The sequence below is a fragment of the Anopheles coustani genome, chromosome 2, assembly GCF_943734705.1.
Source record: "Anopheles coustani chromosome 2, idAnoCousDA_361_x.2, whole genome shotgun sequence".
NCBI classification, from domain to species: domain Eukaryota; kingdom Metazoa; phylum Arthropoda; class Insecta; order Diptera; family Culicidae; genus Anopheles; species Anopheles coustani.
Window position 1 is genome coordinate 36,810,829 of NC_071289.1, and position 18,653 is coordinate 36,829,481.

General features: G+C 43.2%; 1 protein-coding gene across 1 annotated transcript; it reads left to right on the forward strand.

Annotated features, from left to right (window-relative positions):
• The first annotated feature begins 697 nt into the window (after positions 1 to 697).
• LOC131264328 (uncharacterized) lies at positions 698 to 8,157 on the forward strand. The gene is made up of 2 exons (XM_058266629.1): positions 698 to 4,444; positions 8,152 to 8,157. The coding sequence occupies exons 1-2, from the start codon at positions 698 to 700 to the stop codon at positions 8,155 to 8,157; spliced, it is 3,753 nt and encodes a 1,250-aa protein (XP_058122612.1).
• The last annotated feature ends 10,496 nt before the right edge of the window (positions 8,158 to 18,653 follow it).

Genomic DNA, 18,653 nt, shown 5'->3' on the forward strand with positions numbered 1-18,653 from the left:
GCTAGCGCGCGTTGCTGCGACGGCAGCCCTCGATCGTTGGCAGGCCGGCTTACTGCCCTACTTATCAATAATCGATACACCCTACGGTGCGCCAAGTGTCCGGCCGACGCGCGTTGCTTCGTCAGCAGCCCTCCGTCAACGGCCGGCCGGCTCGTTGCTCTACTTTTAAAATCGTAAACAAATGCGATTTTTGGGTATATAATGGTAAGAAATTTTAGAATAAACCAGTGTTAAGTTGAAACTCAGACGATTCACTTCGTAGTTTATTTTTGACCGCTACACTCACTGCCATATCCGAAAAGCTTGAAGCGCCCAGTCCCCCCTTTCGAAGCATAGGCCTCCTCTATACGCAGAGGCAACTAGCTTGAGAGGTAATAGGGATCCAGGGACTTCAGCCATTAGCCGGCAGCAATTAAATTCACTTTCTCTCAGTTGCTCACCCTAACCAAGCTAGGAGGTCTTCCTTCGCGGGACCTGCTTGGTTAGTCGTGAAGTAACATTGGTGGCTCCAGAGAGGAGATTCACGAAAAGTCTCCTCAAACGTTTGAATTCTTGCTTGGGTAACCAGGACCAAGAAGAATCATATCAGCAAGCTCTCTGTCGATCAGAATCGTCAGAGAGATAAAAAGAGTGAAGCTTAGGCATCGGGAAAAAACCCAGTAGCTTGACTACGCCTTTTCAAAGCCACTCAGTAAAGATGTCGACCGCGACCAAGATGTCACGACGACCGAGCAAGTATTTTGTGGACAATAAGAATGGGAATTGTCGGTTGTGCGACAAACCCGATCCGAGCGATTCGCACATGGTCCAGTGTGACGAGTGCGATCGATGGTTCCATTTGACTTGCGCGAAGCTAACAAAGTTGCCAACAGCAGAAGAAGAATTTATGTGCATCAAGTGCAGCGCCGACCGAGCCAAAGCGCAAGATGAAGCAGGACCATCGGGAGGAGAAAAAGGCGATAGAAAGGAGAAGAAAGCTAAAACCGCCGAACCGGAAGTTACCACCATAGCCGAGCTGGTAGCAGCATTGACCGTTGGTAACAAGGTCAACACAAATCACTTACTTCGAATGTCGCTTAACGACCTACCCTACTTCGATGGCAATCCGAGAGATTGGCCTGCATTCGACAAAGCCTTCAGGGAAACCACAGAGGCAGCTAATTTCAACGACTTAGAAAATATGAATCGACTGCAGAGATGCCTGAAAGGCGACGCCCTGAGGAACGTCAAGGCACTTTTCTTCGATCCCGAGAATGTCGACATTATAATCGAACGCTTAAGAACTCTTTTTGGTAGATCAGAGCAAGTATACCAAGAACTCTTAAGAGAGGTTCAAAGGAAGGCGGATCCAAACCGGATACCAGATTTAAGCATCGCACTGGAGAATTTAGTGGCGAACATAAAAACGCTGAACAAACCTTCCTACCTTAGCGACCACCGACTCATCAACGAACTTGCCAGCAAATTGCCACAAGACAAGCAGCTGAAGTGGCTTAGAATAACGGATGAATTGGAAGAACAAAGAGAGATGCCGACATTAGAACACTTCAGCACCTGGCTAGCGAACATCGCGAGTGAACTTCGTCGCCTACCCAAAGCGATCGACCGAAAACCATTGCATCTACACGACACTACGAAGCCAGCAAAGAATGTAAGTCCAAAACACGAACGTAACATCAAACCGAAAAAAGAGCGCAAGGCATGCCCGAACTGCAAAGGCAGTCACAATATTCTGAATTGTGACCAATTCAAAAGCAAGACGCCTGCAGAAAGATACGAAGCCATAAAGAAAGAGAAACTCTGCTCGGGCTGCCTTCGATCCAACGGCCACGAAGAAAAAACCTGCTGGTTTGCGAGGGAATGCGGCATCAACGGGTGCAAGGAGAGGCATCATCGCTTGGTACACGTCTCGACCGAAGGGCTAATAAACTGTCACCATACCGGGTCGAAGGTCTACTACCAAATCATTCCTGTGGAACTACGAAACGACGACAAGAAGATAAAGACTTATGCCTTCCTAGACACAGGTGCCTCCTCTACCCTCATCGACGCTGCGACTGCAAATCAACTGAACCTAAAGGGTGCAGTCGACCCCATTACCCTTACGTGGACGCAAAATCTATCCGTGCAAGATGATACCAGCCAACGCGTCCAATGTAAGATAAAGGGGCAAGCAAGTCAAAAAGAGTACTCACTTCAAGGTGCCAGAACAGTCAAAAATTTAAAACTACCCACTCAAACAATCGATAGTGCTTATTTGCTGGAGAAGTACCCACACCTCCAGGGAATAAAACTTATGACGTTCCACAACGCTCGCCCAACCGTACTGATCGGTTTGAATAATGCACACCTCATGGCTCCAATAAACCAACGCTACAGCAGCAACGACACTCCAAGGGCGATGGAAACCAAACTCGGCTGGACAGTATTTGGCCAAGAAGTACTGCACAACGAATCAGTCGAGCACATCATGATCCACAGGGAAGAAGAGAACATGAATAAGTTGATCAAAAGCTACTTTTCCATCGAAAACTTCGGAGTAAAGATAACGAAGCCACTGCTGACCCGCGAACAGACTAGAGTAAACAACATAGTTCAGGAAACCCTCAAGAAAAAAGAAGACCGGTACGAGATAGGACTACTATGGCGAAAGGATAACGTAGTGCTACCTCCAAGCTACAAGAATGCATTCAACCGATTGCAATTCCTCGAACGACAGCTGAGCAAAGAAAAAGGTCTTCAGGAATGGGCGAAGACAACATTCAGCGAGTACCAAAAGAAAGGGTACCTAAGAAAGCTGTCGCCTGAGGAAGCATTAACAAAAACTCCTACTACGTTCTACCTTCCGCACTTCATCGTAGTAAACAAAAACAAACCTATCCCGAAACCAAGACTAGTGTTCGACGCGGCTGCAACGGTCAACGGCATATCACTTAACTCAGAGCTGATGTCAGGTCCGGATATTAACGCACCGCTATTTGGAGTGCTCCTAAGATTTCGAGAGGGTGGAATATGCGTCACCGGCGATATAAAAGAGATGTTCCACCAAGTACAAATTCGCAAAGAAGATCAAGAAGCTCAACGAATTCTATGGAGAGACTGCGAAAACCGAGAACCTGACACATACGTTATGCAAGTAATGACCTTCGGAGCAACGTGCTCGCCAGCGTGTGCCCAAATAGTAAAAAACCATAACGCAGAGCAGCACAAACAAACACACCCGAAGGCACTGAACGCAATCACACGACAACATTACGTGGACGATTATCTTGATAGCTTCATGAGCATTGAGGAAGCTATCGATACCGTCAATCAAGTCATCAACGTTCATGCAAAGGGAGGATTCGAAATACGGAACTTCAAATCCAACTCAAAAGAGCTGCTCCAAACGATCCCCGACGATAGAAAAAGTTCGACCAGCACAGTAGTGACATTGGAGGAAAAGGAAAGTAACGTAGAAAAGGTCCTCGGCATTTACTGGAACACCGATACGGACCAGATCGGCTTCCAAGTAAACTTCAATGGTTGGGATCACGCGCGCACACCAACAAAACGACAAGCCTTGAGCTACGTTATGAGGGTTTACGATCCGTTAGGCCTCATTAGCCATATCACTATACATGGAAGACTTCTCACCAGATCAATAAACCAAGCCATGAAGGACTGGGACATTCCAATACCGGAGGCCCTCCAACCTCAATGGCATGAATGGAGAGAAATGGCGCTAAAGGCTAAGGTGATCAACATACCTCGTCCAGTAATGCAACACCCAACAAAGACTGTGGAGCTTCACACCTTCGTCGACGCATCAGAAGAAGCGTTCGCAGCCTGCGTATACGTCAGAACCAGATGTGAAGGTGAAAACGTCGTGAGATTTCTCGTCGGTAAAGCCCTTGTAGCACCTACACCGATCATCTCCATACCACGCTTAGAATTGCAAGCAGCAGTTCTGGGGGCTCGCCTGACCGACGCAGTCAAAAAAGAACTTCGTCTGAACGTAGAAAAAACGACCTACTGGAGCGACTCACAAACCGTACTATCATGGATAAACAGCGTGAATCGAAAATATCACCAGTTCGTCGCGATCAGGATAAGCGAAATCCTGGACTCCTCAACTATGAGCGAATGGAGATGGGTACCTACAAAACAAAATCCAGCCGATATAGCCACAAAGAAAGTCGCTGACGACACTCCCTGGCTCAAGGGTCCAACATTCCTGCAGCAAGACGAGACAACGTGGCCAGTAAGCCGAGCTACGTACTCAACTAAGGAGGAAGAACGAGTCTTCGCGTTCCATCAAGAAGCCGTCAGCATCATAGACGAGGACCGATATTCCTACTGGGACAAGCTGGTGAAACATCTCACCTATCTAAAGAAGTTCGTCAATTATCTACAGAACAAAGACGGCTTCAAATCTGAAATCAATCTACGGGACGTAGAGCAAGTAAAAAATGCTCTATACAGGAAGGCACAATGGCAAGGTTTCCCGGAAGAAATGAAAGCCCTTGTCGAGAAGAAAGATTTTCCCAAATCTAGCCCCCTGAAGAAACTCCTTCCTTTCCTCGACGATGATGGTGTGATGCGATCACAAGGCAGGCTCGAAAACATTACAGCACTTCCACCAAGCGCTAGAACGCCAATTCTCTTACCTCAGAAGCATCGAATCACAAAGCTGGTGGTAAGACACTTCCACAATAAAAGCCTGCACCAAGCCGATAATGTCGTCATCGCCAACATTCGACAACAATTCTGGATACTGAATCTCAGAACAGTCCTAAAAAACGTTAAGAAGTGCTGCCAACTATGCATCCTCCACCACGCAAGACCTGCTGCCCCGCTCATGGCGCCCCTACCAGAATTTCGCGCGACGCCATACCTCCCACCGTTTACACACACTGGAGTGGATTACTTCGGCCCCCTGGAAGTAACCGTCAAACGGTCAACCGAAAAACGATGGGGAACTATTTTTACCTGCATGTCGACCAGAGCAGTATACATAGACTTAGCGGAAAAGTTGGATACCGACAGCTTTTTAGTGTGCCTAAAAAGTATGCAAATTCGTAGAGGAAAGATAGCACACTTATATAGCGACAACGGGACCAACTTCAGAGGTGCCGAAAACGAATTACAGCAACTCCTAGAAGACATCAATCGGCACATGGGACGCGAAGCAGCACTTAAGTACGAACTACAATGGCATTTCAACCCACCGTCTGCTCCACACTTCGGAGGTGTCTGGGAACGTCCGATCCAAAATATAAAGAAAGCGCTCCGACACGTGGCTAACGAATGGAACAACCGCAAACCCAGCCCAGACGTATTGCGCGCCACCTTAGTTCAAATAGAGGCCCTACTCAACTCAAGGCCTCTAACACATATACCATTGGGCAATGAAGAAGATGAAGTCTTAACTCCGTATCACTTCATCATCGGAAGGAGCGGAGAACACGTGCCCCCAGCTGCAGTATTCTCAACGAAGTTGGACCGCAAGCAATTCCAGCTGGCACAACACTACACCAAATTGTTCTGGGATCAGTGGAAGAAAGATTATCTGCCTACGCTCATTAAACGAAACAAGTGGACCCAAAAAGTCGAGCCGATAAAGGAAAACGACATCGTCGTCCTCACGGACGACAACGCACCCCCAGGTCAATGGATCAAAGGCAAAGTTGTCAAAACACACGTCGCTCCGGATGGACAAGTACGATCGGTGGAAGTTAAAACAGCCAGCACCACCCTCAAACGTCCAGCTGTCAAGGTTGCAGTCGTGGATTTAGAGCAAAAGGAGCACCTACTTCTGCACTCTGTATCCACTGCGCCACCGCCTAAGAGACCCAATAAAACACCACAACCCCTACCAGAAGAACCACCGGCCAAGAAAAAGGTAAAACGCATTGCGCCATGCAACTGGGCTCAAAAATTGCTACTGACACTCCTAGTACTCGGCGTCGGAACCACGGAAGCCGTCAACATTCAACCGGCGAACGAAGGCGGAATCTTCTTCAATCATCTAGGCAGCTGCTTAGTTCAACGAGGAATTCTACAAAGACGCATACCGCTGGACATCGTCCCCAGGGACGATATAGGTCACATGCATCAACTCCGTTTCGAGCTGCGATCGTTGTACACAAATTTCGCCAGTAAAAGTCACCCAGCGAACGGCGGTACACTGAAAATCGAGCAGTTTTTTGCCTTTTTCTTTCGGACCCCCCGATTTCCGCTTAACGGGGGGTCGGATGACACGCACACAACGTTGAGTCAGAGGTGGCACTCACACATCGTTAAGTGTAGGAGATGTCACGCACACCAACGCAAATGGCGTGAAAGCAAAAAAAAACATTGTATTAAGTTGACGTTCAACCTGTAGGTTATGTTGACGCGTTTTTGCTCAAGCCGAGGCTTCGCTTCAACACATCTTGCGGCATCCCTTTTTCACTAGTGTTAGTCTTTTAGATATCTGTGGAAGAGGAGAAGAACTTTTTATTTAGTGTGATTAGTTATATTTACCAGGTTTGAACTCATTTCTTTGAATTCGAAGATCCATCACCATACCACGCCGCTACGCCACTGCAGTGATTTGTGCAGTTTATTAGTGGGGTAAAAATCCGTCATAGTTACGATCCATGAACATAATATGTTCGATGCTAAAAATAGCATATACCGGATCGTATATATCATGGTGATGTTATTCATTGATTATTATATTATATTGCAGGATAATGGAAGAAAAACCAGCAAAAGCGACACCTTCATCTTTAAACCGTACCATTTTGTACTTCCCACCACTTCCTTCATCCAGCAATTCAAAACCATTCATCAACACAATCCACTACGTTCCACCGATACCGGCACGACCATCTCATTGTACCAGCCCCCATCCGCCACCCATTCCACCGAGAGCTAATGTATCTCCCAATCATCTCCATCCGCCACCCATTCCACCGAGAGCTAATGTATTTCCCAATGATCTCCATCCTCGTCCAATACCACAAAGATCAAATCCCAATCCCAATCAACTAAAGCCTCCAGCAATCCCACCTAGATCTCCAGCAACATCCATTGTCCATCAGATTCTACCCACACCTCCACCTACTCCTACTCCTCCTCCTTCTACTCCTACTCTTCTTCCTCCAACTCCTCCTCCGCCAACTCCTCCTCCTCCCCCGAAGGAAAAAGACGTTCAATTAGATCGATTGGAAAGGAATGTAGGAATTTTATCTAAACTAGTACGTAATATGGCTAGCGAAGTGAACATAATTTTAAATAACATTGGCTGCAATAAGGCAAACACGAATAACAGAAATATCAATGTGCAAAAATTGTGTAACATCGAGGAGCTGAAAATATTCAACCATAAGCTAGGCGACAGTATTTACATGGCAGATGTAATATGCCGCCTATTGCATTTATTAGGTTCAACCAATGATGTAGATGCAAGGTTGAGTATTTTATTAGATTTATTGTTTGATAGAGACTTTTTGTCTCTATGTAGTTGGACAGGCAGGGGCTTTCCCGACCCAAAAATTCCATTTGAGGAATACACTTACGTGTTAGCTTTATTTAAATTTGTTGGAGGAAACAGTTTTGTTGAATTATCCGATGAATATATAAAAAAATTCTTTCTCAATAAATTTTACCACAGCACAGGTCGCAGTATGGCACAAGGCTTGCGTACGACAGAGAAACGGAAACGGACGGAATAGCTTTTATCGTTAGAAGTATTTAAATCGTTTTATTATTAGAATTAGAATTATATTATATTAGAAAGGTAGCATTAGAATTTTTATGAACTAACTTAAAGTATGCAGCAGCGGTGTGAAATAAAATGTTGAGCCCTGGTCCACTGTAACAGCAGCGAGTTTACATTTTACATCTCCTAATAGAACTGTTGTAGTGCTAGTAGATAAGCTTCCTATATCAGCCTTAAAATTATAAAGAATCTCGCCAGAATCGCAAGGGGTCGAAAATGAAGATTGTTTTTCTAACATAACATTACCAACAATATATAAAGTTTTAGAGAGCTCAGTTGTACAACTAAACTTAATGATGGTATGATCTTTGGTTAAAAACCAACAATCTTTACTACATTGGTTTAATGTACAGCTTGATGTGATGTGCAATATCTCGTTGTTGTTTGTTTTTTCAACACAGGGATAATCTTTAACTTTACTGTTACTTGCAACATCTATTTCTCTCAGCTCAACTAACCTACAAACTACTTGCTCTAAATGCCGACTCCCTCCTCTAACTAATCTTTTCATTAACTGCAATTTATTCTCAAAAGGGTACGTAGAGAATGTTGAAAGCGGGCCAAATCGTTCTACTTCTGAAGCAATGTGTACAAGATTGTGCACATTGCTCGTTAAGTGTGATCGATCATAAATATGACTGAACTGTTCAACAAAAATATTCAGTAGCTCTCCTGCATATTTCCAATGTGCTTTGTATGCGTTTGAAGATAATATCGTCACTGCTGTGTAATATAGTTTAAAATGTTCGAAAGCCTCGTCACTTATTCTTTTTTCTAATACAGCTATGCTTACATAATGTAGAAAAGAACTCAACTCTGTACCTTTCCAAAAGGGCAAATATTTTAAGGATCTTAATCTACGGGTTATTTCCGAGGGTAATTGGGTGGTCCTAACTAAATGGGAAATTTCTTCCTGGGTATAAGACAGCCATTTAGGAAATGGTTGTAATGTTCCCAAAGAATACCCTTTCAGCAATTTTCGTGTAATTCCTAAATCTAAAGCGTGCAGCGGGTCGCCTACAGGTATGTCTAATACTAAATCTATATTATTTACATCTGATAAAGGCGATTCCCGTTTCTGGTGCGTATTAACGTATAAACCACCTCGGAATTCAGCATCGGTGCGGTCTTCCCCAACTCCCTCGAAAACTACCTTTCTTGCGCTGCGTACATGTGTAGCCATAATCTTACACTTCATGCAGCCATGAATAGCATTGTGGTAAGCGACGCCTAAAAACATTCAGTAATGATTAAGTACGCATAGGTAGCTAACTGCGATTATCACTTACCCTTGATAAATGCTCGTGCTGGAGAATCTGCGATGAAGGCCCTTATTTTTATTTCAATCTGTTTCCCGTTTATTTGGACTCCTTGCTCCTGCACGTAGTTTAACTCCGTAGCTAAACTACGCAGATAACCTTCTGCGTTGGCAGGTTTTGAAGGACCACAATACACAGCCACCACCAAAACTGGTCGTTCAGCAATATTATCAAGCTGCATGAGAATTGGCCACAGCTGTGTTGGTCCACTATTGTGCAATGGAATGCCATCCATTGAAATGTTGATGTGGAAAATATTCACTGTTGGTGTCACATCCCTAATAAACAAAAACATATATATTAATTGCAAATAAAATCATAAATAGCATGAATACAGCATTGCTACCGGACTAGTTTATAACTTACCGATAGTAGTATTGAAGGGATTTTTGTATACCCTGATACCACAATTTCCCTCCAGCTACACTTTCCAGCTCTTTTCCAACATCCACTGGAGTCTTAAGCAATGATCTTGAGTCTCTAGGAAGGATGAAATCCGTTGTGTCCAACACCAACTCTAACAGGTCATTAACGGCATGATGCGAGATTTTGTGATTTAGGGCCCAGTTTCGGAGTCCTTCTTTAAACAGCAGATTTTTGTTAAATCTTTCAGTCTCATAATCATTTTCGTCGTCAGAGTCGTCCTCATCGTCCTCCAGGATGTATTCGAACGGAAGATTCTCTAAAATCTCGTCTTCGCCATCATCAGCATCACGGTCTGCATCAGGAGTAGTTTCTAGAAACAGGAATAGTGTGAAGGTTACGTTAATCAATTCAGATAAACATTTTGAACGCTACATCACGTTCACTTCTTCACTTTTCCATCAAACATACCTTCTCCCATCCTTTTGCTCGGTCCAGGCTGGTTTTCCTCCTCCCATTCCTTTTCACACGCATCCCACAGTCTTTTGCCAAGTTTACTGGCTAAGGAACTTTTCTTCATTTGCTTCACTTTATACATGGTGCAAAGAAACACTGAACAACACTGTGAAAACCGTGAAAATTAACAAAATCTGGCTGTTACGAATTGAACTCAATGGCGCTTTGAACTGAAATAAGAATTTGTATACAGGTAAAGTGCCGGTAAACAAACCAGATGCCTTCAGCTTCACGCACACCATCAACCGATTTTTACCCCGCGTTAATCGTAAATGCATAACCCAATGAGCAAGAAAGAGTCAGGGCATAGCATCAATAGCAGCTATCTTGTTCTTGCCAATGGTAGAGGGTCGTGGAGATGGAATTCTCCCTACCCCTCGCCTGTAAAATGGACTGATTCGAGCAAAACCGTTCGCTGGGCAATTACCGGACGACACGCTGAAGGAGGCCGTCACAATGGTAAATATACAAAGTAGAGCCGCGGAAAGGGAGATACGTTTTACCTCTCGCGTAAGGAGAGTCGGAGGTATTTTAGGGTTTCTAAAAGATTTACTGGTAGGTGGAAGTGACGTAGAAAAAGAACTCGATGAAATGCAAACCGCAGAAGAAATTAAATACAAGAGAATACTAAGTACTGTCACAATGGTTAACGAAAGGTCTAAAGAATTAGCACAAAAGTTTAAAGATAAAAGCGATAAGTTGTTATCACACATAAAGCAAGCCAATTCAGAACAACAAGATATTTCGATAAAATTACACATTGTAGAGCTGACCTTGCTAGCCCATCAAGTAATCAATAATATTGCTGAAAAATATAGGTTGCTTAGAACCAGTCCTATACAAAAAGAAGAGCTAGAAATACTGTATGACCGAATAGAGAAAGAACTACCAGAAACCGTCCGCATAGTTCGAACACATCCCTCATTTTCCATTGAAGAAGGAGAGAAATCTCTGACTATTTTAGTAACAACAATATTAGTAGAAACTATTCCCTTCGAGGTATTCCAAGCCTATCCCGTTCCAGACAGAGTAAGGGACTCGATCATAACGATTGAAAAAACGAAAATAGCCATAAATGATCATTGGGCTCACTTCTATCCATCTTACCTAATCGAACTGAATCAAACCCATTTCATTGTAAACCATCCAACAATTGAAAAACGAATAGATTGCTTGTCAGGAAAAATACTCTCAGTAAATGAATCAACGAACTGTACTACAAGAAAATTGGAAACACCATATACAAAATTGATTCACATGAAAGAAGCAAACTCCGTGCTTTACTACACAGACAACATTAAAAGTATCAGATTACATTGCAATAGTACAGATATAGCACTTAGCAGCTACGCGGCAATTGTGGAATTGGAAGATAACTGCGTTATTGAATCAGCCAATGAGACTATAAAGGCCGATATTTCATTTAGGAAAATAACAAAATCCTACTTTAAGAAACATGAAGAAACTCAAGAACCAGAGGTCATCGAAAACACGGAAACAAAAGTCCCAAGCATCTTCGTACTCCACGTCACATTGGTACAAATCGTCATTGGTACAATCATAATAATATTAGTTGTAGCTATCATGACGATCATAATGTGCGCACAGGGAAAATGTATCATTAAAAAGCTAGAAGCCACGGAAGCAAAACAAGAAGAAAAAACAGAAATGACCGAGTTCTTTAACAAACCTCGATTCGGGCCAAAATATAGAGGTAATTCACCGAGTTGAATTACGAGGGGGAGAATGTTGCTGCACCAACGAGGTGTTTAAGTTAGTTAAGGCTTAGTTAAGAAATAAGCCCACCTTTGGATAACTGTAACATTTCGGTAACCGGTACGATCGTTGATCCAAATAAAGAACCTTTCCGAGAGGGACGCGACGTACCGGAAACCAAATGCCCAAACAAGTTAAATTCGATTTCGCAAATAGAAGTTAATTTCGATGGCTGCCGCGGGACCTGCTTGGTTAGTCGTGAAGTAACAACTTTGTTGACGGGCGTTTTTTTCCCAAAACTAGCTGCTGTCACCGGGGCCAGCCGTTCCGGTAACGAACGACCGATCGAAACGGATACGACGAAACGAACGAAATACCCGAATGCTCGACTATGCAATGGTATGCGTGCAACGTACATGTCCGTCTTTCCGTCCTCAACGTTGAGTCAAAAACAGACGAAGATCTTCGTCTCCCGTCAACAAGGTGTTAAGAGTGAGACCATTCGATTTAGAGACCACAAATACTGCGAAAATGATACCCATATTGCATTTTTCCCATTTTTAGGGTAAGGTGTAGTTTGAGAGCCTCCCTTTCCCCTTGCCCTAGATGAATGAAATTTTAACCCATGCTATGCACATATATAAACAGTATGTGTAATTTTTTTTTGTGAAAATCCGATCAATAATTGTTGAGCTATAGGGAGCGGTAGGGAGGTACAGGAATATCAACAAACGAAGTCCAAATAACTCATTCTTGAAAAATTAGCTAATTTCCAGTCAAGTTTGGCGCAAATCCGTCCGTAAGATTTTGCGTAATGCTGTTGATTACATGATAAGAATTAACGCTCTTCATTTTGATGCTTGGTCTACACGAAGCGCAAAGCAACCTTTGCAAACGGCAAAATGCTGTCAGATGGGCAGCCAACTGTCAAAGTAAGCGAAAATCTGTTTTTCGGTCGGCGAGTGAAAAATTGATTTGCAAAAATTTGCGCACCAGGTGTAGAGTGCCGGTGGATGGAAAATAGTTGTTTGTGATGATGTACAGTGATTGTTGATAAGATTTCGGTGTACCTCTGTGCTGTTTTTTTTACAATTAAACAATCAAATCAACACGGAATGCGCTTACATCTGCATCGGCTCATGAATGTTAAAGTCTACACGAAGCGAAAGAAAGTGACAGAAAAAATTATATTTTCGCCTGTTTTTTCAGAGTATTCAGTATTTTAGCTATTATTAAAGAGGATGAGGACGAGGAGAAAAAGGATGAAGAGGAGTGGGGGGAGGTGGCAGGTTTTCTTAATACTCTTCAGGTTTATCAGAAATTGACCTTGAAATAAGGTCCGATATCTCTTCAGCTAATTTTGGAGCATTATTCTCCCATCATTTCCCGCATCATTTGCCGATAATATTCCTGTTTTCTCCCAGTTCGTAGACTATTCTTCACTCTTCCATCGTATCGCCCTCTATCGATGACATGCTGGACTGTAGAATGTGTCCGCCCAACTATCTCACCACCTTTTCGCGTTGAATATCCTTTCCAATACAGTGAAATAATTTATTTCCCCAATTCAACGCCAGTTTCCTATCTTGACTCCGTTATGTAGTGTCTGGAAGGAAGGAATTCGATTTTCGGACTACTTCACGTCGCTTAACCCCGCACTCTCACTTTGTGTTCCAGCTGACAAATCTAACTCAACTGCTCTTTTAAGCATAAGGCTAAAATAATGCGTAGACAAATTTTCTTCTAACTGATATCGGGCAATGCGTTTTACTACGAGCAATGCGAGGTACGTGTTTAATGGAATACTTAATGGGAAGTAAAATTATATTATTTTTCAATTTTTGAACAGGAATTGTTGGACAAAATTGATAAAACCAAATTGCGAGAAGTCCGCCAGAAAACTTGGTTGTATTATAAAGGAGTAATAGGTAACATTGATTTTGTCAAATAGCATTTAGAAAAGACGAAAACTTAACCCCATTCATTTTACTGCTCAGGGCCTCCATGAGTGTAAATCCGCCACTGGGTGTCCATCAGCAGATTAAGTATCGTTTGGGCGTTCCACCGAGCGGGAAAACGAAGGAGAAAAACTAGTCCATGGCAAAGATGTGCCCAATCGAGTTCGATTGTGCCGAAGTCCAGTGATTTCTTCGGTCATAGGAAACATCCACTCCATGCCGCCAAGAAAGCGGATGAAGTGCAAGCAAACAGACTCGTGGTGGAAGTGTGTTTGTTGGAAGTTCGAAGCAATTGTTTGAAGTCCGCTTGAGCCGTCGCGAGCCGCGTCAGTGAGTAAATTTACATTTTATGAACCCGATTCTTTTTTTTTTCTTTTAACGACCCTTTCCGAAAGCCCTAGGAAGAGATCGCACCGTTCGTTGCTGCAGTCGAGAAATATGCGTCGAGCGCCTCTCGGAGTGCAATTGCGCATGGTCTATGGTGTGGCCGGGCGTGTGTACACACGTTTAAGGCCACGCACATGAACGCACGATCCCCCGGAGGGCAGCGTGCAGTAACGTTTAACGATCATCTGGTGCAGTTCGTTTTACGAGCCTACCACGCAGCGCGTCGGTGTAAAAATACGTCAATTAAGCCTATTGGGAAAGGTAATTGATTTTTTGACTTTCCGTGAGCGTACGGACAGAGAGCGGAGGTGTTTCACTGCTTTCTGCTTTCAACCGAATGCAATGCATTACTACTGAGCAACTTCAACACTTGAGCCGGCGGAAGAAAGTTTCCATCCGAACCCCAGTCGGATCGGTGGTAAAAATAACGGAAAACTAAAAATATCGAGAGTAGAAAAACCGCTGGGAAACTGGTACTTCCGATTTGGCGGGAAGAATCGACACTGCATCGTTCTCTGCTAGAGTTGTAGATAAACTAAAAACTCGTTTTCGTTTATGTTTAGACAACGCATTTAGTTCATGTAAATATTATGCTTACCTACATATGACTCGGGAGGGACTCTCTTGTCTTTCTGTCTGTGTGTGTTTTTCTTTGCTGGTGGGATTTTGGTTCTATTCCGATGCAGAATTCTTTTAGCCGGAATAGAGTTGTTTTTTTCCTCCCGAACGAGTGTTTGTGTTCCGAGGTAAGACTATCATGATCAAAGTGTACACTGATGGTGGATTATGTTGGTGGCATTTGGTTAAATGTGTTGCTTTCCTTTTTTTATTGATTTTTTTTAAACAACGTTACCAAATATTTTTTACATCTACACAACAAAACAGTTGGCATTATTTTAAATTAATTAAATTAACAATTCCCGTCATGATAGCTAACAGAGTTGAAGTATTCTTGTCTACTGCAAAGTTTTAGGCTCTAAAAGATACTTTCCGAATTTTGACGAGTTTAACATCTCCTTTTAATCCACTGCTTTAATTTTTTCGTTCGAGTTTTTTTATTTCCCACGGACTAAACTTTACTTTTGGTGAAGTTATGTTCATAAGTCATTCTGTGGAACAAGAGAGACAAACTGGAATGGATCACTGAACATAATGAAACCGTGGCGGGGTTCGATGAAACGTAGAATGTTTCTGTTAAAAAGCGTAAGCGTAAGCTTCAGTAAATAAAATAATAATAGAACTGAAGTATCATCAATAATCACGCCAGTTGTAATGCTTCATCACAAATTTTCTACATGCTCTTAAAATAAATCACACTCCAAAGTTCGTCCAGTAGAGACACTTTTTCATCTCCGCATGAGCTCAACCAGCATCGCATCATTTCGAAGTCAATTTAAGAAATCAATAAATATTCAAAATTCAATCTAACCACCAAGCGCCGTATATCGGCGAAGGGTTTTCCTCACCTCGCTGCAATGGTCGCTTGAGTCATGAATAATTTTACCCTGCGATGAAGCGGACGAAATTTCCGTGTATGTATGGGGCTGTGTGTTTGATTTTGGAAACGAGAAAGGTCGGTTTAATATGCACTTGAAAAGGATTCCTTCGCCATTCCGCTATGAAGGAAAGCGAGTGGCGAACTGTGTTGGGCGTGGTGAAATAATCTACCGACCCATTTTCTTAAGGATACAACCATTTTCACTTACTACTGTACGATTGAATCAGTGCTGTCTAAAGAACTAGACGCGGTAGGAGTGTGAGGCTACGAAAAGGATGCGAGTGTCTAGTGTATGAATAATTTTAGCATAAATCAAATCAAAACCATCCGAGCAACAATCCCTGGTGAATTATAGTTTTCTTCTGAACTTATGCAAGAACTTGTGGCAGTTTTCATGAAAGAAAAGTCAAATATGTTGTAGTGGAAAGTGTTGAGTTTTATTTTCGTTGTTTTATGAAAATTGATACCATCTTCTAATCTGGTTAGCTTGTGTTTGTTTTTGCTGTTCGTAAACTGACAACATTTTCGAAGATATCACCCAATGGAGGGTCTTATAAAAAATATTTATACAATTTTTTTTATTTAGTCGTCGCCAACGCATGGTTTATTTAAAACAAAAAAATCTTTGCTGCCATGTAGGTGAAAATATTTTCGAATAATCTTCATCAAGTGTTCCAGTTCGATCAATATATTGATATTGCGCTCTTTTCTACGATGTTTTGGAGAGACTATAAAAATATAATAATATTCATATTAGCTTACTTTCGAGTCAATGGTATTGTTTTCATTTTCAATCAATTTGATTTACAGAGCTCAATGAACTCTACAGTCCAATGATGTTTATTAGTATTTCAATTCGCTCTTGTTTCCATTGTTCCTTCGATACCGTATATTGGAAAAAAAAGAAACCCGGAAAGAAAACAAATGAAAAAGTAATACAGACCCTCATAGGAATTCATATTTTGGAATCACACACAAGCACACATAGCAGTCCATCATTATTTGTTTTAGAGAGCTTTTCCGGGCGGCGAAAGCCCACGGCAGCCACTGGATTCTGTGCCCGTTTTCAAAGCACACATTCGAAACGGATCAACCATTAAACATTCACCAGCTCACGGGTATTGAAAACATTAGTTTTCCATTTCACGGCATCCTCGAACGATGCGCGCAGCACACGGTGAAGGTAACACTCAGGCGCCCGAGGAAAACTCCGGCCGGATACCGGTGTTGCAGGGCTGACTTCCAGCTGCCACCTTGTCGATCCATTCGGGAAGCTTTTCGGTTGTGCAATTTGGTTTTTGAATAATTTATCCACCTGCTTCAGTCGGGTTCCGCGCGAGAGCGAGACGGCACCGTCGCTGGGCGCATGAGATTCGACGGGAAAGAGTTTTGTCGGGGGAAAAGCGGCACCGTTTACTTCGCCGCTGGCAATGAACCGGAGAACACGGACCATGAACCGTGTCACTGAACCGTTTCGGGGCTCCATGCTCCCTGACAAATGGCAGTTTCCACCCTAGCAGCCGTCCCGTTCCGGCCAAACTCGGGCAGACTGGCGGAAACATACAATCGCACTTAAATATTGATTTCCATTGACATGACATCGACCTGTCAGCGGCTCCATTTGGGGATTCGCTTCGAGGAGGTAGGTGTGCAGCAAATTGGTTGACGCATTTGTCATCTCCATTGCAGGAGACCATGACGTAACCGGGTGGTTCCTAGGAGTTGGGAAGCGGATGGACTATTCGGAGTAGTTTCGCGCGAGCTGAGCAACACACCGGGCATCGTGAAGTTGTAATGTTGCATTTATTGTCAGTCAATATCGCGCAGGATGCTCGTGGGCTAGAAAACGCTAGCGACAACAATGTCCGCATGTTTCAATTCTGACCAGGAGCAAACATTGGTAGACTAATTGTTATGATAGGATCTGACCCGATGGATAAGCTTTGGGCCACTCACTGATAACTCGCCGTTATTAGCTGATGTGGGTTCCTGCTATCCATCGGAGTCAACGCGCAGCGTCCGTCGATCAGGTGACTTCGACAAGAGGATCGGGCACGGACGAGCCGCGCTTGGCGTCCGTTTTATGTATAGTCAAAGTACCGTAAGTTTCAGACCAAGGACCTGTGGTTTAACCTGTATGTTCGTCTGGGAGAAAAAATGTAGTGTTGTTAAGAAGAAACGTAACGCGTCCTAACTGTAGCTGCACGAAAGAACATAAAACTAATGGACTAAAATTACGTACATAAGTTGAAGTTACAAGAAATGATGAACAGTTAAAACAATTTAAAAGGCAATACCAGGATTTACTTTTCAGTATGTTTGAAAATATTAAGAACTAACAAGCAATCTCCTTGAAAGGTTATTATACTTAAAAGCACACCAAGAGTTCGAAAGAGCACATAAGGTAGTTGCAAAAATTATAGATTGCAGCTCAAAATTGAATCGCACAAAAGTTGAGTTAGTTTACAAACCTACCGCAAACCGTTTTTGGCTTATGTATAAAATCGAGCCGTCGAACATTGACTAGCAAAGGTAAATAGTTTTCACACATCCTTGAACTCGAACACACCCCCAACCTCAAATCAAATCGGGTACGTAATGACAAAAACCTTGGTTCATTCAGGGTGCACCAGATTCTTTCCCACCGTTGCGTTCAACGTGCGACGTCTGTCTGGATTGCAACAGGAACACTCCGGAATGAACACTTTTTCTTTTTGCTTTGGTCTTCATCCCTCACATTCCCATCCGTCAACGGGGGTATGTTTTATTGATTTGTTTGCTAATAACCGGTAAAGTCGTTTCCATTCAGAGGGTGGCAAAACTCAAACACCCCCCTATAGTCACGTGCATCCGTACTGATTTTTGCACACAAAGTTCCTATTAGGAGATAGTGTGTGTGTATGCGTTTGTAGCGAGTTATTACGTACCATTTGGCCTCATTCAGTGAGTCAGGCCGGTGACGCGAGGGTTCGAGATGGAATTAAAAACCAAGCCAGACGCCTCGTGCCGGCCTCTGAATGTGAAATGATCCGGGTTTACAGAGCCTCTTCCTTAGCGCGGTAGATCCCGTAGCCTCCCAACGTTAGACACGAACATCACAGACTGGTGGCGGGTTTTCCAATGGGCAGGATTCAGGGGAGGATAAT

Bases quoted from the DNA above. Each gene is read 5' to 3' on its own strand.
- LOC131264328 (XM_058266629.1), top strand. From the start codon at position 698: ATGTCGACCGCGACCAAGATGTCACGACGACCGAGCAAGTATTTTGTG.